At 39.6% G+C, this 20,624-nt stretch overlaps 1 protein-coding gene across 2 annotated transcripts; it reads left to right on the top strand.

Moving 5' to 3' along the window:
• Positions 1 to 2,805: 2,805 nt before the first annotated feature.
• On the top strand, positions 2,806 to 20,322 carry LOC103722133. 2 transcript variants are annotated; one of them, XM_008812577.4, is made up of 5 exons: positions 2,810 to 3,294; positions 11,440 to 11,600; positions 13,164 to 13,194; positions 14,740 to 14,842; positions 19,917 to 20,322. In XM_008812577.4, exons 1-5 carry the CDS (start codon positions 2,992 to 2,994, stop codon positions 20,012 to 20,014), a joined length of 696 nt encoding a protein of 231 aa, XP_008810799.1. In that variant the 5' UTR covers positions 2,810 to 2,991; the 3' UTR covers positions 20,015 to 20,322. The 2 variants fall into 2 exon arrangements, with proteins under 2 accessions (XP_038975990.1, XP_008810799.1); XM_039120062.1 differs by lacking the exon at positions 13,164 to 13,194 and having other exon boundaries at positions 2,806 to 3,294.
• Positions 20,323 to 20,624: the final 302 nt, after the last annotated feature.

The raw sequence follows: 20,624 nt of genomic DNA, 5'->3' as shown, positions 1-20,624 counted from the left end.
TAAGCCTTTGGGAAAATACATCAAGTGCATTCAAGAGAGAACCCTAGCAAGGCAAGCTTCATCCAAGTGCTTCATTCAAGAATCAAAAGAAAGGGGTTGAGCAGATTCAAAGAGGCATCAAGAGCTCTATCCTCCCTTGAAGAGTGAAGCATCCTTGACAAAGAAGAGAGAAGCCAATTCAAAGCGATAAATATTTTCTAACTCTTCTTTGTAGTTTATATTGTTTCATTTGCTCATTTAGGAGTTTGAATCTTTCTTTTTGTTTGTCAAACTACTTGTTGTAAGGTTTTGTTGGTAAGCCCGTAAAACCAACATTGTAGGTTGTTGGTAAGCCCGTAAAACCAACGTAGGTTGTTGGTAAGCCCGTAAAACCAACGTAGGTTGTTGGTAAGCCCGTAAAACCAACGTAGGTTGTTGGTAACCCCGTAAAACCAACATAGGTTCTTGGTAAACCCGTAAAACCAATTGTGAAGGTTCGTTGGTGAGCCCGTAAAACCAACATAGGTTCTTGGTGATCCCGGAAAACCAAATTGTAAAGGTTTTGGATTGTGAGCCCGGAAAACAATCCTACTGTAATCCGAGGGGTTATAGTAAAATTCCCAAGGGGACGCTTGGGGAGTGGACGTAGGTGCCTTGGGGTGCACCGAACCACTATATATCGCTGTGTTTGTGTTGTGCTTGTTCTTATGCTTATTCTTGCTTTATCTTTCATCTTTACTCTAGTTTAATTCATTCAAGTAATTTATGAAAGCATTCACCGCTCTTAACTAAGAAAGCATTTAAAGCACCAAAAATTTAGAAAAACCCAATTCACCCCCCCTCTTGGATTGTCACCTTGGGCAACAGATGTTCCAGCCAACAGGGACTTTCTGTTATACCAAAGTAATTGGAAGGGTGAGAAATTAATTTTTCTTAAAAAACTATGAAGCGTGTAAAGCTATAAATGGGTCAGGTTGACCCGTGACATGACCTGACCCGACGGACCCAACCCGAATTGGAGGACCTATGGGGTCGGGTTGGGTTCTAAAATTGGATTCATTCTATTTTTCTGGTCGGATCTGGGTTTATTGAATTCAGACCTGATCCGACCCATTTGAAATTTGGATAATTTTGGATTTTTAATCCTACGACCAACCCCGACTCGATCCGCTCCGAATATGTAAAATTATTTAGGCCCGTGGGTTGCGGAGGTACAAACCAAACAAATCAGCTGGAAGCCTGAAACTGGGTGCTTATGGTATGGCCCAGAGCTCTAGCCCAGACCAGATCCCCCCTTTCTCTATTTTGCGGCTTTTGCCTAGATAGGCTAGATGGGCTAGACGGCCCATAGCCCCATACGATAAGAATCTTATGCTTAAGACTCTTAGGCCCTGTTTGGCAAAGCTTTAGGTGGGCAAAAAGAACTTTATTGCCCTTCAAAAGTACTTTTAGATGGAATAGGAGTGTTTGGTAAAAAAAATGGAAAAGCTGTTTTAGTTTAGCTAGAAAGCTAAAACAGCTTTATGGAAGAAGTTCCAAAATAGAGCTTTTTCGAAAAAGCACTTTTAGCATACGTCGGAAAGCTGTTTTGAGTTTAATTTTTTTTAACAAAAATACCCATTACAAAATATTACAATTACAAAAAATATCCGTTTATAATATATAAAAACATTATATTAATAAAATATAAATATAATGATAATAATTATAATATTTTATTCTTTATTATTATATTATACTACAAATATAATACAATATAATATTATATCATAAGACAATGATATGTTATGTTATATAATATCAAATTATGTTATATTATTATGCTATAGTATACAATATTATATTACTATATTATAATAATATTATATTACATTATAGTAATATTATACTATATTATATATTTATATATTAATATATATTATATTTTATCATGTTCTATTGTATAATACTATGCAATATTCTTTATGATCATTTTGTCATTTTGTTTATCAAATATATATTAAAGTTTTACAGTACTTTAGAAATATAGTTACCAAATAGTAAATAGCTTCTTATAAAATTTTATTTCAAAAAGCTCTTTATCAAAAAAGCTCTACTTTGCTAAATGAGGCTTTTGGAAGAGCCGTTGGCAGTAGAGCTTTCTGAAGTAAAACTTTTATAAAAAACTGTTTGCTGTTTGGTAACTATATTTTTAAATTGCTGTGTCATTTTAATATGTGTTTGATAAACAAACTGAGAAAGTACTTTTGCTATGCCAAAATGACCATAAAAAATATTATAGAGCATTATACAAAAAAATATAATAAAATATAATATATATTAATACATAAACTTATAATATAATATAATTTTACTATAATGTAATATAATATTATTATAATATCATAATATAATATTGTATACTATAGCATAATAATTTAATATAATATTAAATTATTTAACATAACATATCAATGTATTATGTTATAATGTAATATAATATTATATTTAGGGTATAATACAATAGTAAAGTTATAAATATTATAATTATTAGCGAAAATTAATTTTTCATAATATAAAAAATTTTCTAATTAGGTGATAAAATTGATTAAATAATTAGTAAAGGCATATTTGGTGTAATTATTATATTTTATTATTGGTATTTTAGTCAAAAAAATTAGTTTTTCGATTGAGTCTAAAAATAATTTTTTTTTTTGAAAACTTCAAAATATAATTTCTTCCAAAAAAAAAACTGTCCTAAAATAACTTTTTAAAATTATTATTAAAAATTTTTATTTTATTTAAAAGTACTTTTAGAAACTACAGCCTTACAGCTTCCTTTATCTCGAAGCGGCTCTCTTTCACAGACCCAGCGAAAATCGCGCGAGGGCCATAAGCACCAACTGCCGTTAATGGGTTGCTAAAACAGAAACAGGTGGCATTTCTCATCCATTTCATTTCGTCGCCCTAATTGATGCGTGGAAGCGGGGCTCGACGGCAAGAGGCGAAGCGTTCTCTGCCGCCTGTTCCTCCATGCGGCTAGGTCTCGTTAGGCGGCAGTCGCCTGCCTTCTTCCAGCTCCAGCAGCAGCAGCAGCAGCGGTGGGCGCGGACGGGGCCGTTGTCGCGGGGCCACCGGGTGGCGGCGGCGGCGGCGGCGGCGAAGGGGGAGGGGAAGTCGGAGTGGTGGGTGGTGGACGGGGAGATGCACGAGATTGGGGAGCACGTCCCGCACCGGGAACGGTTCGTCATCCCCAGGGACAACTTACCCAACAAGCGCCGCAAGCAGCTCCGCGAGCAGTTCATGCGTCGCACTCGCATCATCCTCAAGGACTCGGTACGCGCTCCCCCTGCTATTCCTTGTCCAGAGTTATCTCAAGAACTCAAGAGAATATTTGTTCCCTTATATATTGATGGAAAAGTGGTCGGAATAAGATTTTTCAGTGGGATTTATGGTATTCCTTGCATTTTAGTCATTCTTGTTTCATTCAAGTCCTGTCACAAATGGTCCAATCTTGATGAAGCCAATCACTTATGGCAATCATGAAGATTCCTTGTTATGCAATTCCATATTCAAACCCTAGATTCTCTCTAACAGCTTGCTTTGGTGGTATAAAGTTTTTTTTTATATTTTTATTGCTTGTGCTTTTATTTAGGTGTTTTCCATTGATTACAAAGAGAATGTGATTTTTGTCATAAACATGGTTACTTTTATGCTTCGATCAAAAACATACATAAATAACTTTATATCTTTGGGTTGGATGGATTTAAATGTAGCTATGATTTCACCAGAAGCCTTCTCTTGCTATATCACAATTTTATCCTTATATGTAGCTACAAATTTCACTATAACCTCCTCTTTATATGATTAGTGCTGTGATGTTTCTTTCACCATTTCTCCATCAAGCAACATTTCTGAACATTTGCTTGTCATGGTTTTTTTCCTTTCTCAATAATTCGTGCGCTTTTCATCCAATAATATCAGCATCCATTTAAGCCTTGTAACATTAGTACATTCATGGAATTCCATCAAGTTTTCGTTGTACTAATGGCAGACACTTCCTCCATTTTCCAATCTTACTGCACATACTTAGATAGTCCTCAAGCTCCAACGTTCATTTGTTTCTGTTCTCTTTTTTCTTTCCCATTGGATTGCTATTATCCTTTTCATACTTAAAAGCAATATAACAGATTATTCTTGCTGAGAAACCTTCTCACATTTACTCAGAAATATTAAAAGAAATAAATAGAAACTCTGGATGGTGTTGTTTCATTTTTTTAGTCAAGATTCTGTATTAGATAATGGATTGGTATCTTAACTTTTATTTACTCAAAAGATTTGGTATCTTTTACTGATGGTTAGTGACAATCTGATGCACACAGATGCATGGATTAAGTGGGCAGGAATCTGATAGGTCCCGATCAGAAGCAGGAAAGGTGAACAAGAGAGAAGGATGAAGTCGAGCCAAGTGGGAACAAAAGGGAGAAACGGAATGATATATTTTTCAGCTCGTCTTATGGTGAGAGCTAGACTAGTGCAATGAAAATAACACACTCTCCTTTGGGTGAGAGAAGACCCATACAAGTATCACTCAATTCACGTCCCATATCCCAAAGCATACACCACATTAAATACTTCCTCCCTTTTCCCATGAAACCCGGACCATCACTCATCATTCCTCACCATCACTCATCCACTCCCGTACCCCACGCCCTGAGCTTCGGAGCTTAACTCCCCCTTACCTCGTCCCACGTCCACCTCGTCGTACCCCACACGCGTGGCTTCGGGGCTCGTCTTTTCGCCTCGTTCCGCATCTCCCACGTCGAGCCGAGCTTGCATGCCTGCCTTCCCACTTCCCACGTTCCGAGCGTCTCCCACTTCCTCCGTTGCTCTCGCAGACGCCGAGCTCTTCTTCCCTCTGCTTCCATCGTGGGTGATGAAGGCCCCCAGATATCGGGGATTGGGTCTTCGGACCCGCTGTGGATGGGTGCGCCTATCATCCCTCCCCTCTTCAGGTGAAACCTTGTCCTCAAGGTTTGTCTTAGGATATAGTTCCTTTAGCTGCCTATAGTCCTCCCAGGTTGCGTCCTCTTCCGGAAGCGAACGCCACTGCACCAAGATTTCTTCTGTTAGCTTTCCTCCTTTGTTAACCCATCGGTAGTCCTTGACAAGTTCGGGCTCTAGCACGAGGTTGCCATCCTCCCGTATCAGTGGTGGCGCAGTGCAGGTGGCTTGTCCTTCTCCCAGTCGTCTTTTGAGAAGTGATACATGGAACACCGGATGGACCTTGGCAGTCTCCGGCAACGCCAGCCGGTAAGCAACTGGCCCTATACGCTCAGTGATGCGATAAGGCCCGAAGTACTTTTGTGCTAGCTTCTGGTGAGCTCGGCGGAAGACTGTTTGCTGCCGGTACGGAGGAAGTTTTAAGAACACCCAGTCGCCTTCTTCAAACGTAACTTCCCTCCGTCTTTTGTCTGCCTGTTGCTTCATGTTGTTCTTCGCCTTCTCCAGATTACCTTTCAACTTTTTCAGCAACTGATCGCGGTCGACCAAGTTTTTGTCGACCTCATCTACCACTGAAACACCGTCCATATATCGAATAATTGTTGGCGGAAGTCTCCCATATAGTGCTTGAAACGGTGTCATCCCGGCAGTGGAGTGGAAAGTGGTATTGTACCAGTATTCCGCCCAAGCTAAGTTGTGCTCCCAAGTCCTTGGGTACTGACTGCACATGCATCGGAGGTATTGCTCCACGCACCTATTAACCACCTCAGTTTGGCCATCAGACTGCGAATGATAAGCCGAACTCATGTTGAGGGAGGTCCCTTGTAGTTTGAAGAATTCTCGCCAGAAGGTGCTCACAAACACAGGATCCCGATCACTAACAATCGACCTTGGCATCCCATGTAAGCGGGCCACTTGGTGCACAAAAAGCTCTGCTACTTCTTTAGCAGTATACGGGTGAGATAGAGGCAAGAAGTGGGCGTATTTGGTCAGCGAGATCGACGATAACTAGTATTACATCTTTACCTCTGGACCGCGGTAGTCCTTCGATGAAGTCTAGGGAGATGTCTTCCCAGACTTGCGTAGGCGTCGGAAGGGGTTGCAGTAATCCAGCCGGAGCTTGAGCTTCATATTTTTGTTGCTGGCAGACCACACTTTCTGCCACAAACCTTCGGATATCCTGCTTCATTGCTTTCCAGTAGAAGGCTTGAGAGACTCGTTTGTAAGTTCTCAAGACTCCGGAATGCCCTCCGACCTTGGTGTTGTGAAATTCCTCCATCAGTTTGTTGCACAGGGGTGACCTCGGAGGAATCAGGACCCGCTCCTTATAATACAGGACTCCTCCCTTGAGTTCGTAATCCTTCATGCACTCGGTTTTGGAGTCTAGCTGCTGGATCTTATTTTGCAGATAGGAGTCCTCTCGGGTGGCAGCCCGGATCTCCTCCCAAATGTCAAAGAGCGGTCGACTAATGGCATGGAGCAGGGCTGCTTCAGGTTGGCGAGACAAGGCATCCGCGGCTGTGTTGTCCTTCCCGGGCTTGTAGACAATTTCATACTCGTATCCTAAGAGTTTTGCGACCCACTTCTGTTGTTCTGGTGTACTCACACGCTGTTCTAAGAAGTGTCGAAGGCTTTTCTGGTCTCTGCGGATATGAAATCTTCTTCCTAACAGGTAAGGTCACCACATCCGCACGGCCTCCATGATCGCCAGCATTTCTTTGGCATACGTGGACCATCCTTTCTTCCTCACACCCAACGCTTTGCTCATGTAAGCTAAGGGCCTCCCCCCTTGGGTTAGGACAGCTCCAATTCCTTTATCTGAAGCATCAGTTTCAATTACGAAAACCTCTGAAAAGTTGGGCGTGGCTAGTATCGGGGTGGTAGTCATGGCTTCTTTGAGGAGGTTGAACGCTTGCTTGGCCGGTGGACTCCATTGAAACTTCCCTTTCTTTAACAGGGCCGTTAAAGGGGCGGCGATGATCCCGTAATTCTTGACGAACTTCCGGTAATACCCAGTAAGTCCCAGGAATCCCCTAAGTTCCGTTATGGTGGTTGGCTGCCTCCACTCCTTCATCACTTGTATTTTGTTGGCATCCACCTGTACTCTTGCAGCCGAGATGATATGACCCAGATATTCAACTTGATGTTGCCCAAACAAGCACTTAGATGGTTGTAGATAAAAGCAATGATCTGTGAGGATCTGGAGCGTAGTATGGAGGTGAGACAAATGGAGCTCCCACGTAGCGCATACAGCAGAATGTCGTCAAAGAAAACCAGGATGAACTTGCGTAAGAACCTTCTGAAAACGGAATTAATGATGGCTTGAAACGTTGATGGAGCGTTACATAACCCGAAGGGCATCACCAGGTACTCAAAGTGGCCGTTGTGCGTGCGAAAAGCCGTCTTGTGGATGTCGTCGGGGTGAACTCTGATCTGGTGATATCCTGCTCGAAGGTCCAGCTTGGTGAAGAAGCTGGCTCCGTGCAGCTCATCCAGCATGTTGTCAACGGTAGGGATCGGAAATCGGTCTTTTACAGTAACAACATTCAACGCCCGGTAGTTCGTACAGAACCTTCAGCTGCCGTCCTTTTTCTTTACGAGTAAGACGGGAGAAGAAAAGGGGCTCTGACTCTCTCGGATAATCCCGGTGTCCAGCATCTCGGTGACTTGTCGCTCGATCTCATTCTTTTGGTAGTAAGCATACCGATATGGCCGGACGTTGACGGCTGAGGTTCCGTCATAGAGTGGAATCCGGTGGACAAAAGCTCGCTCCGGCGGAAGCCCTCGGGGTTCTTCAAAGAGAGGGGAGAACTCTTGAAGCAGCTTCTGTAGATCTCTGGGGCATTCTCTCGTGTCAGACCTGCAGGGTTGCACCTCGAAGCCTCTAATCATGACAGCAAAAAGTTGAGTCCCCCCTTTTAGTTCTCGCTGAATCCCTGGGAAACCCAGGGCTCGGGCGGGACGTGCCGGTTGTCCGGAGAGCTCACACTCCCGTCCATCCCACCAAAACTTCATAGTCATTTGCTTCTAGTTGCAGAGCACGGGTCCCAGCTTTTCTAGCCATTGGATGCCAAGGACAGCGTCCAACCCTACAAGCGGCAGGGTGTAGAAGTTCACCAGGAATTTCTTCCCTTGCAGCTCAACCTCCATTGCTCGGAACATCTCCTGGCACTGAAGGATGTCTCCGTTCGCAACTCGGACTTCGAACGGTACAGTGGAGTCAATGGGGAGTCGCAGTTGCTTGGCTATGCGGTCACTCACAAAGTTGTGAGTGGATCCACTGTCAATGAGGACCGTCATTGGTTGCCCTTGTATTCGTGCCATCACCCGCATCGTCTTCGGTCCAGTCCATCCAGAGAGTGCGTGTAGTGAGATTACTGGTTGCACTTCTGCCCTGGTCTAGCCCTCGCCATGAAGGTCAGGTTCCCCATCGCCATCTCCGTCCGCGTCCTCCTCTCGGTCCGCTTCGATTAAGTGAACCTGGGGAGTTTTGCATCGGTGCCCTGGAGTGAATTTGTCATTGCACTTGAAGCAAAGACCTCGCTCCCGCCGTTGTTGCATCTCCTCCCATGTGATGCGCTGGATCGGCGTCGGCGCCGGTAGCCGCGGTGCAGGGAGACTCGGGTTGGGCATCCGTGGGATCCCAGTCAGTCGTGGTTGAACGCCTCGAGTGGCCTTCTTCTTTTGTTCCAACCTTTCCTCCCTCATGCGAGCAACCGTGATTGCTTCCCGGAGTGAGTGCGGCTGCCTCATGCGAACCTCCTTCGCGATCTCCTCCTTGAGCCCTCCGACGAAGGTTCCGATGAGCGTGTCCTGTGGCCAACCCCGGACTCGGTTAGCCAGCTTCTCAAATTCCTGTTGATATTCTCGTACCGAGCCTTGTTGCTGAACTCGGGAGAGCTTCTCGTTAAAATTCACATACTCGTTGGGTCCAAACCGAGCCAACAACTCCCGTTCGAAAACCCTCCAAGTAATGGTGGCCCCTTCATCTTGGTATGCTCGTCGTAACCACTGCCACTAGCGGTTAGCTTCCTCGTCTGAGTAGAACGAGGCGGTTGCTACCTGTCGGTTGACAGGGACTTCTTGGCCGTCGAAATACTGCTCGGCCCGATCCAACCAAACAATCAGATCATCTCCAGTGAACCGCGGGAAGTCCATCCGTGGGTGTCGTTGGACCATCGCGAGTTCCTCCGTCCGTCCGTAACCACCCCCCCTTGGTGACTGAGGAGGGGATATAGGTTGCTCGAACGGTGTCGGCGACTGAGCAGTGATCTGAAGGTGTCGAATAGCCTCCAAGATCTCCGCGAGTCGTCCATCAACCCGCGCCTCCAAGCCATGCAGTTCCTCCCGCATGGTACTCGTCTCAGCTTCCAACCGCTCTATTCTTTCCTTGTTAGACATAGCCAGCTCTGATACCAATTGATAGGTCCCGATCAGAAGTAGGAAAGGTGAACAAGAGAGAAGGATGAAGTCGAGCCAAGTGGGAACAAAAGGGAGAAACGGAATGATATATTTTTCAGCTCGTCTTATGGTGAGAGCTAGACCAGTGCAATGAAAATAACACACTCTCCTTTGAGTGAGAGAAGATCCATACAAGTATCACTCAATTCACGTCCCATATCCCAAAGCATACACCACATTAAATACTTCCTCCCTTTTCCCATGAAACCCGGACCATCACTCATCATTCCTCACCATCACTCATCCACTCCCGTACCCCACGCCTTGAGCTTCGGAGCTCAACTCCCCCTTACCTCGTCCCACGTCCACCTCGTCGTACCCCACACGCGTGGCTTTGGGGCTCGTCTCTTCGCCTCGTTCCGCATCTCCCACGTCGAGCCGAGCTTGCATGCCTGCCTTCCCACTTCCCACGTTCCGAGCGTCTCCCACTTCCTCCGTTGCTCTCGCAGACGCCGAGCTCTTCTTCCCTCTGCTTCCATCGTGGGTGATGAAGGCCCCTAGATATCGGGGATTGGGTCTTCGGACCCGCTGTGGACGGGTGCGCCTATCAGAATCTTGGCTGAGTTAGGGGTCTGCTGTAAGTTACGCTATAGGCCTCCGAGATTAGAATCATGACCACAGAAATAGCTAGATCACATTATGCAAGTGTTTACCAATAGGCGTTAGGTTGCTTTCTATTTTATTTGGTTAAGTGTCATAACTGGGCTACAATGTGTCATATTTTCTGTATTATGTTCCAGCATAGTTCATAAAAAGGTGTATCCAGATGTGGAAAAGTTGTGTACATATGGAGTGAAACGGATGTACTTAGGACCTCCTTGGGGTATAGCCATCGTCAAAAACTTTCTTCCTTGATTGAGAATTCAACTCCCCTATAAGTGAATGCTTGGCAAGTTGCAGCATGTCTTGTGCCACAATTGTAATATTTTTTAAAGATATGCATTTGAATTTTCACACATGCAAAAATATTACTGGAATGGTTTCCTTTTAGCGTTCACTCCTACTGGAAGAAATGTAAAGCATGCAGTCAGAGGATCAAACTAGCGTGTATTTCCAAACCTTGTGAGAGAAGTTGCTTATAACCAATTTTGAAGAAAAAAATCATGAATTTTAGCTGATAAAAATAGTTTTATTATATTTAATAGAAGGTATTATTGGCTGAAGAACAATCTGAATATGCCTATGTTTTAAGTAATGATTGAATTGCAAATGCTGGCTGTTCAATGTATATTTGAAACATCACCATGTAATGCTTTTTCAGTTTAAAAAATTGAGAATATAGTTAAGTCTGGTTTTGTAAAATTAGAATGTAAAAGGACATGGGCTGGATGTCTATAATGTCATGTAATATTAGGTTCAAAAGGTTGGCAGGTCAAATTGTATAAGCAACTTTAACCCTATCACATGCTCCATCCATCCATCCTTGTATCCTTCCAATTTGGGAGGTTGCAAATTGGTGGGCCAGGATGGATGGGCAATCCCTTCTTCTCATAACCTTCCTAATATTTTTTGAACTAAATAGCAGATGGGGGCCATCTATCCTTCCAATCCCATGCATCCCCCTTCTCATGATCGTAACCAAACATAGAGTAAGATCATATTACCACTCGTATCTTCGGATCAATCAGAAAAAGATGAAATTCTCAAAAGGAAACAAAGTCAGAAAAGCTTAGCTATAGCTGATTTTTTTTATTTGGTTTTTTGGCTACTCAATCTCTTATTCATATTTTGTCATGTTGGTTAATATATCAGAAAATTGCTTTCTATGCATCTTTTTTCTTGACTTTACTGTTGCCTTCAAATGTCCAAACGTATGACATTTGTTAGTCAGTTTTATTCCTCTAGTTTGGCTATCTGTTTAGCCGATGTACTAGTTTATCTTATTGATTTTTTTTCTTCACTACTTTGTGGACTTTCTACTGAATTATTGTTAAGTCATAACCCTGTCATCAAAATTAATATAATATTTTCGAAAATAATTTTAATTTGAATTTTTTGTGCTAAATAAACTGACAGGAACATGAGTCTTGGTGTAAACGGTATATGGAACTGTATCAGGAACTTAGGGAGAACTGGGAAAGGCTGTACTGGGATGAAGGTTATTCAAAAAAAATTGCCCAAGATCATGCCAACTATGATTCTGCTGAAGATGATGATTCAGATTTTTCACCATTCAGGTAAAATATCTCTTCACTAGTTGATTATTTACTTTCTTATCCACATTTTAATGTACTCTCAAAAAGAATTAGTTTGCAGTTCAACATTTTGACTTTAGATTTCAGATATTAATTGGGCTCTAATAGTTTTTCTTCTAGCCATGTTAAATGACCAATCATGTACTTTTAATAATGAGACTTAAGAAATGATAATCAAGCCAAGTCCAAAATTTATTCTTGCAGTGCCCTCAAGCAAGGAGAATAGTAATATTCTCTTTGTTAAAAAACTTTGGCCTTCGCTTATATATTATTTAGGGTTTTTTTGCATGTATGCCTTCCAAAATATACAAAATTGTATGAATACCCTCATAAAATTGCTATTTGCATATATACCCTCATAAAATACTTATTTTGCATGTATACCCTTTTTTTTTTCTTTTTTATATATGTACCCATATTATCTAATGCTGTTAAAAAATAAACAATTTAAATTTGAATTGACTAAAATACCTAGGTAGATGCGTAAAAAGAAAGCTTTATAAGAATACTCATGCAAATAATAACTTTGCAAGGGTATTCATACAATTACGCATATTTAGGAGGGTATACACTTTAAAAAATTCAATAAAAATTGATCAAAATTTAGTAAAGATACTTCAGTTGTTTTTAATAAAAAAAGATGGCAAAAAAATTAATATTATTATGTCATATGATCTCATGTTAATATCAACTCTTACAGAATGAATCATGTTGCTTTTATGAAATTCTTGCCTAAAAAACAAGCAATAACTCAACATTTACAAATCAGTAAAAAGTATTTTACTAATCTAAGCATCTATAATTAATTTAAGTTTGATATGCTATAATCATTTAAAAAATAATGAACATATAGATGTCATAAATTTAATAATGATAATTATATCAAAATCAAATGGAGAATAGCATTACCAAAATGATCACCTAATTTTCCAACTTGGCTGAGTCATGATCTTAAAAAAAAAAATGATAATGTGGCTCAATCTTTTTGTGGCTTGTCGATCCAACTGAATCATAAAAGACTTAGTAAGTTTCAGCCGAGTTTTGATTCTTTTTTTAATAGACTTTTTGAATGTATACCCTTCTAAATATGAGAAATTACATGAATACTTCTGTAAAGTTGCTATTTGCATGTATACCCTTATAACTTTTTTTGCATATCTATCCATAAGTGTATTTCAGTCATTTTAGCTTTAAATCGTTTATTTTTTTAACAACGTTAGATGGTATGGGTACATATACAAAAAAGAAAAAAAAGAAAGATATACATGCTAATGGTAATTTTACGAGGGTATTCATGCAATTTTACATATTTAGGAGGGTATACATGCAAAAAATTCTATCATTTATCAATGTACACAGTGAGAAGAGCTCGTGTTCTTCAAAAATGGCTCCATTTCAGACTTGCCCTCTGTTCCGTTTTTTCACATGAAGTGGGCAATGAACTTACAATTTTATGGTAGTCAATAACTTTCCCTATAAGAAGGACTATCGTCTGGGAATTTAGATGAAATAAGTATTTCTTAAATTTTTCATCCTCTAATGCAGGAGAAGGCAATCTCATGCAGAAGCAAATAAGGTATTTCTGTCAATATTTACAATTTTACTTAAGTTATTTTTATTATGTTTCTTCCGCAAGAATGTTATATATTAGAACTATACAAATTAATTATTAGCACATTCCTGTAGCTTTTTTGCATGGCGTGCCTTGGCTATGTACGAATGAATGGTTGATGCATGTGTTTCTGTCAGATCAACAAAGGGGAAGAAGTTTTTATTTATTTATATAGAAATCTGATTTCTCTTTAGTTTTCATTAGTTGAGGCACCACCTTCTAATGGGAAAGATTGCATGTTACCATTGCTGTATTGGTAAAGATCTTCCTTCTTCTGATAAGAAAAGAAATTAAACTTCTTTATATAAAACTTATGCAACAAAACAAGGTATGGATGTAGACTTTTATTGTTTCTGAAACAGAGGATATACTATATAGAAGTGCTGCAGATATTCAAACATTAAAACCATAAAAAAGTTCATCATGTATTGTCTCATCTATCTGGGATTAGTGTTATGAATCGTTATTTGCTATGTATTCCTTTTAAGGTTTATCTTTGGTGTAGCTGGAGGTTAAGGTCTGCCCTTTTCTTTTTTACACCCTTAAAGATAGTTCATTTTCTTGGAAACACCTACTGGTCAAATGTTCACTATAAAGAAATGAAATGCTTGTAGTTAAAGTGCTCCTTTCTGACTCAGTTTGGATGGAGGGGGACTAATGTTCTGTCAGACTGGATTAATAACTACCCAGCCTGAACAAGGACTACTGTCCCTTCCTTCTTGACATCTGGAAGATCTCATTACAGTTGCAGCAGTTCTCAGCCACTTATAGCTTCAGAGTAGGCACCCAACCTGCAGATTGGATGGCTGATTATGGAGCCAGCAGCAGCAATTGTGTGGTTTTGGAAGGACCCTTGATGAGGGAACTACAAGATTTGATTCTTATGGACTCTGCAGGCTCCCTGTAGACATGTGCTATATAAGCACGCTTTTATCAAAGAAAAGGGGATTTTTGTAGCTATGTTTTGCTTATTGGGATTTATGTGGAAAGTGGTTATTTTTCTTTTGGTTTTGCTAGGCTGAGAATTTGTCTGTGCTTCAGATGCACGTGTGCATGTGTTCATGTATGCATGTCCTTTTATACACTCTCATGCCACATAGTCATGCTGACTTGAGCTGCACGCTTATGACCTGCTCATGCACACAAGCCAGTAGATGTACATTGGTCCTCTTAACCTCATTTACTGATTATCTTCACAAGATTTCCATTTTATATTATTCTTGTGTCTGCATCTAAATATGCCTTCCATGTTTCTTTAGCAGTTTTGCTTGAATTAAAGTCATCTGTCTCTCATGGTATTTGTAGATCATAAAAGTTCCAATAAGACTTTTTCAATTGTTTTTTTTCTTTTCTTTTGTGACCCCCAGTTTTCTGTTTGAACTATGGAATTCTTTGAATTGAAGAGGGCTGTGCTAAGAGCTTACATGCTTACTCTGATCATATGACATGAATTGTCCTTGTATAATTTCCTTGAACACACAAAAATTATATGAGGGGTTGTGATTACAGGACCAGGTCTTTGGAGGAAATAAACAAGGCAATACTTGGGAAAGGATTACACAAATTCGCGACAAGTTTGAATATGATAGAGAGAGAAGAATGAGAGAGAAAGGTAGGTTCTATGATCTCTTCTCCTTTAATTTTTGTTATAAAAGATGCATATAATATTAAAATTGTTATTCCTTGTGTGCTCATATATCTATATTGGTTGTTGTTTAATTTTTCTAGTGATTGTAAATACTTGAGCAACTTGCAGAATGTTATATGTACACGGAGTTATCTTCATCATAATAGCTAATGGGCAATGGAGCTTATAAGTGGCGTTTGTGTAGTAACTTGTTTTCCAATTCTCATGTCTTCTATGCGTAAAACTTGTATTAGATATATTTTTCTTTTCAATAATGTGTTATTCTTCAGCATGCAACATGTGATATGTTCTCCTTTTACGTAAATATGTATAATTAAATGCTACTTTTGTAAGAGGAAAGCAATATAAGTATGAGAAAGTGGACACAATAATGTATAACAGTCAGATAGATAATTGGATAAGGTGTCACAATTTCCTTACTGGTTGTCCATTTGCTCTTATGTCCATATTCGATTGCCATTGGCACATAAGTCTCTTGCTTATTGCAATTTTCATCCTACAAATTAAGTTTGAAATTTTCTAAGTTTACCTTTTCATAGACATGTTTCTCATGCAGTCTCAGGCATTTCCTGTAGATGTTATACTTACATCATCACATGTACACTTTTTGTATCTTCATAAGTAATTTCACCATTTCTTTCTCTTGCAGTGTCTCACCATGTTTGTAATTGTAATTTATATATACTTCTAATTGCATATGGCTGATGCCCCAATTAGACTATGCTTTGCATTCCAAAGTTAGAAATTATCATGATATCAGAGTGAAAATGAGAGTTCAAGATAGTATTTTTGGGGTCATCATAATATTGAGGCCATTTGACCTGGTGGAAACAGAATTGTTAAACATTCATTAAATGCTCTTTGATCTCCGTGTCTTATGCACTAAAATGGACAAAGCATATTGGTTAGAAAAACTTTATATGATTGAAAAAAAAACTGTGATCTAATAGTTAAAAAAATGGTGGTCCGGTGAACGAGGCTCTTGCCACTGAGGGATCTGGGGTGGGTAAATGTATGCCGCCTTACGCCCACATGCAGAGAGGCTGTTCCATGTCGAACTCATGACACGCATTGGGAGGCACACCCCCTGACGTCATAGTTGAAAATGTGAAGTAGACATAATTATTTGACAGGCTGGATGTTGTTTTCAATAAATGAAGCATACTATTTGAAACCTACCTAGAGGGAATACAAAACCTTTCTTTTCTGTGTCCTTTTCTTCTCTTAGGCCTGCCCAAGTCCTGCTGCTAGGATTATGCATGTTGTGATCCATCTAAAATCCACTAGTTTTGAGCTCCACCATTGGTCTGCTGTCTCTTCCTTGTGACCCATAGTGGCCATCCTCAACTTAACTCCCCAGTCCACATTGGCAGCAGCACCCCAGAACAAGACACAAACATCTATCTCCTCGTATATTTGTGTTGTATCCCAAGCAGAAATCTCTCCATCTTGATTGTTCACTCTCCCTCTCATGCTGGTAGTCAAATACGAAGATACCCACTCTATTAGGTAGGAGCTCCCAATCTAGACATTGCTGCATGGCCATTTTTGAGTGCTTTTCTTTCCAACAGTCTTGTCCTTTATCACCAAATTTCAGTTCGAAGCTGGCAAATTAAAAAAGTGCTCAACTATTTCGTTTCGAAACACTGGAGTCCTAGTCGGCCTCCCTCTCTTTTGCTCTCTCTTGGCCTTTCTCTCTCCCTCTCCTTCTCTGTCCTTCCCCTCCTCGCCTCCTCTCCCTTTCCCTAACAAAACCGGGGAGCCCTTGTCGGCTTCCCTCGCTTCTAGCCTCCCTCCATCTCTCTCAGCCTCTCTCCCCCACCCTCTCCTCTCTCCCTTCCTTCCTCCCTTTCTCTCCCCCCCCCCTCTCTCTCTCTCTCTGTTTTTCTCTCTTTCCTTCTCCCTCTTCCGCTCCCTTGCCTGATTTTTTCGAACCAAGGGGTGGAACTATGCCAATTCACTCTTGGTATAGTTAAGTACACCCCGATTCGGGCAATTCGAGGCGGTACGGTGAACCTTGGTTATAGGTCCATATTTTGTTAAAGGTTTCACCAATATGGTAAACTCCTATGTTTTGTATATAGCTGGTCTCAAACCCATATAAAAGAGGAGGATTGCGGCAGGTTGACGATTAGTATAAAACTATAGTTACATCATATGAACATGAACCTTGACTAAGTTTCCATAATGTGGCAAGTGCATGTAAGCTTGCTGGTTCATGCATATCACTTTCTGTCTATTGTCTTCCCTGTGCCTCCTGTTGTTTGTTGTACCTCTGTAAGGGCTGACATGGACCATCATTGAGAGTTGCATGTTTCGGCTGATTAGGGCTGATTATACTATGCTCAAATGCTCCAAAGCTCCCACTGATCCTAGAGGTATCATCCCTTTTTCAGTGTCTGCATGGCCTAGTTGCTGGAGGTGGGGTTTGAGGATGGTGTTTGTACTAAGAACATCTTCCTTCATAGCAATACAAATTTGTATGTTGCTTATTCCTCTATATTTTGTAAGAAATGGCGTGATGGCAATATATTTGGTACAGATCATGACACCTAGCCGGTAGTTGTTATTAGTTGTAGGCACTTGAAAAATAGAAGTAAAAGGAAGTTCCAATTAATGAGAAAAATATCCTTGCTAACTACACCTTATCTTTATTCTGCTGGCCTTATGGATCAAAACATGATCTCTTAAAGTTTTAGAATTTTCTACAATCATTTTTAACCTGATTTTAAAACTGGATACATTATTGAGGAATTCGTAGGTAAAGAGTTCGAGAGAGGGTGGGGACTTGCAATCTTACTATTAAGGGCAACCATTCTTATTGGTCATACAGGTTTAGGCTCATGATGTTGGGAACCAACTCTTGATAATGGAAAGAGTCTACACAAAAGGGAAGGAATGGGAAGGTTATAGCTACTATTAAGTTTCTCTTACCTCTTTCTTTTTGTGAGTCATTCATTCACTTTGTACTTGCCACCTCTTTTTTTGCACCATGAATCAGATATTATAAAATTACATATATAAGATACCAGAGCATGAATAGACACGCCCAAAAATCTAAATATTTATGTAAGTTTTAAGATTTGTGTAAAAGAAGCTTCTTAGAAATGTTACCTGGACACCTGACATGAAGGTAAATGCCCAATAGAGTTGGACAAAAGAACCTTCAAAAAATTGGATATAGGTACCCATCCATATTGTAAATATTTATTTGTAAATATGTACAAATATAGGTTTACAATGAATGATTTGCTGGACCAGTTGCTTTTAATCCAATAGAATTGACAAAATCTTTTCTCAATGTTATGTTAGATTATACTAGAAAGCTTCTAGATATGAATGCCAGAAATTGATATATAAATTTGATGATATCTTTCTTTGTTAATATGATGCGTCAAGGAGCATCATAAGGTGTCCAAGTGTCTGGAGTATGGACATGAAAGACCTAAATTTTGAAGTGTCTCGGTAACAATGATTCTTAGTGATCAATCAAAGATCTTGATATCCAGAAGCTCATGTTGTTCTGCAGTTACGTTTCCCTCTTTTTGGTTGTGTAGGTGCCCTTTTGATAAGCTTAAGATAGGTACTTGAAATTTTCACCTTGTTCAAACAGATTGCTGGTCCAATGAGCAGACGTTGATAAAATCGGATCAAGTTGTAAATCATAGAGGGTATTATATTGGATCAAATCGTGGATTGTAAGAAATTTTTTTATTTGTTGAAAAATTTTGAAATAGAAGAAACTGTTAGACTTTGAAGAATGATTCAACTACAAAGTAGATGAATGAATAATAAAAGGCCATATATATAAGTGTGTCTCTTGGGACATGTATCATGCCTAGTTATATAGATCTTTTATACATCACCTATCAATTCAGTTATCTTTTAAGTAGAATAATTTTAGGGAATAAAGGATCAGATTTTAACAAATGGTTGTAAAAATATTAAAAACTGCTTGATCCTAATTCCATGAACCCCAAATTTTTGTTTAGTTTTAATTTTTAGAAGTTAATAACTGGAACAAATTTGCCACCTTTACAATCTTGACCTATTAGAGATGAATAAGTAATTCTAAAAGAAATCTACTTAATAAGTTATATAAATGTATCTCTGCATGATTTGATATGCAAATAACATGATCAATTTGGTGATTACAATTCAAGAGATTGGATGATTCATTGTAAATCTAAATCTTATGATGATAACTTATCTGTATCCATTGATGAGATCTGCATCGTGGATCATACGATTTTAATGACAATGGCAGATGGCATAATTTGTGCACATGGATGTAAAGCAAATGTGGTGACTGCATGGGGCAGTCAGGATTAAACTGCTTTCCTAGCTACATAGTATGCCTTAAATAATTATCACGAGACCTCATCCTAATCCTTTTCTTGCATCCAAGAAGACCTAGTTTTTTTGTCAGGTAAATGGTGCAGGTTACTAGTAAAGATCATCAGCTATGGGTCAACTGATTATAAGTTAAACAAAAAGTTAACTAAATCTTTGGAAATTATGATGAGATCTTTTCTCTTTGCTTTCACAAAAACTTTAGAGTTCCTTTCTCAAGTATTATATGTCTCTTTTTATGCTATTCTACTACATATGAACTAGTTTACAGTTGTAAAATGGACCTCATTAACATACCAAAAATTATTCATGTTGGGCTCAGGCCAACTTGACTGCCGTGAATTGTTTTTGGAATGATTAATTGGATGAAAGACTGGTGATCTCAATCAATGTCTCTCTGGTTGAATTGGAGATTATATAGTTTTAATATGATCAAAGGATTATTACATTCCAATATGGAAAAGAAGCACTAGAGATATTGGGAGCTAAGCTTCTTCAGTCAGGCATCAGAATATATAAGTGCATTATATATCATATCTGTATCTGATATTTCTCTCGTCTTTTATAAATATTTACAAACTTTTGCAAAGCTTTCATTATAATATTCAAGTGTCAAAACTTGATTTCATACATATCCTTTGCATATGTTACAGATGGTATCTGACACCTTTCCTCTACTATGCAGCATTTGCTCCCATGAACATGGCAAATGGTTTTGGCTCACAAGATCCAGATTCCCGAAATCAGCCTTTTGATGCCAAGAAATTCTTTCCACAATCATAGAGACTAAATAGTTGGCAATTACTGACCTGCATGAATGAAGAGCTTTATCGACCAGCTCTCCAATAAGTATAGACTGATTGTTCGTGTTATAGGATCTCTGGATCTTTCTAGTTAAATTATGTGCTACAACAAAGTGAAGAATATTATCAAACAAACCACCACTGAAGCTACCTCCTGTAAGCCATCAGCATTCCGTTTCTGATAAATTGAATGCTATCAAACAGAATATGTAGTTCTTTTGAGAGAAATGATGTATTTTTGTTCAGGTCGCTTTAATATAAATTAGCTTGTACGGTTTTATAAGGGCAGTTTCATTATTCTCTCGTTTTTTTATCACCATGCATGAGTTGCGGCACTGCCAGGTCTGAGCTATACTACAGTAATTTAGCTCTTTACAACTTATAAATGAAATATTGATCATATTGAGCATGGTAAGAACATTGGTATCGTTTACTAGCCATCTACAAAATCCAGTGGGAGCAGTTACAGCACGAGGGAGGTTTTTTGATACTTTGACCCCTTCGCCTTGCTGCACAGACCGGGCTTTGAAGGAGCCGTAGAGTCTAACTCTCCATATTTGTATCACCTAAGAAAAATCAGATATAATTTC

Source organism: Phoenix dactylifera, unplaced genomic scaffold (genome assembly GCF_009389715.1).
Source record: "Phoenix dactylifera cultivar Barhee BC4 unplaced genomic scaffold, palm_55x_up_171113_PBpolish2nd_filt_p 000700F, whole genome shotgun sequence".
In the NCBI taxonomy this organism is placed as follows: Eukaryota; Viridiplantae; Streptophyta; class Magnoliopsida; order Arecales; family Arecaceae; genus Phoenix; species Phoenix dactylifera.
Note: the sequence above shows the minus strand (reverse complement) of the source record. Positions and strands in the feature narration are given on the sequence as shown.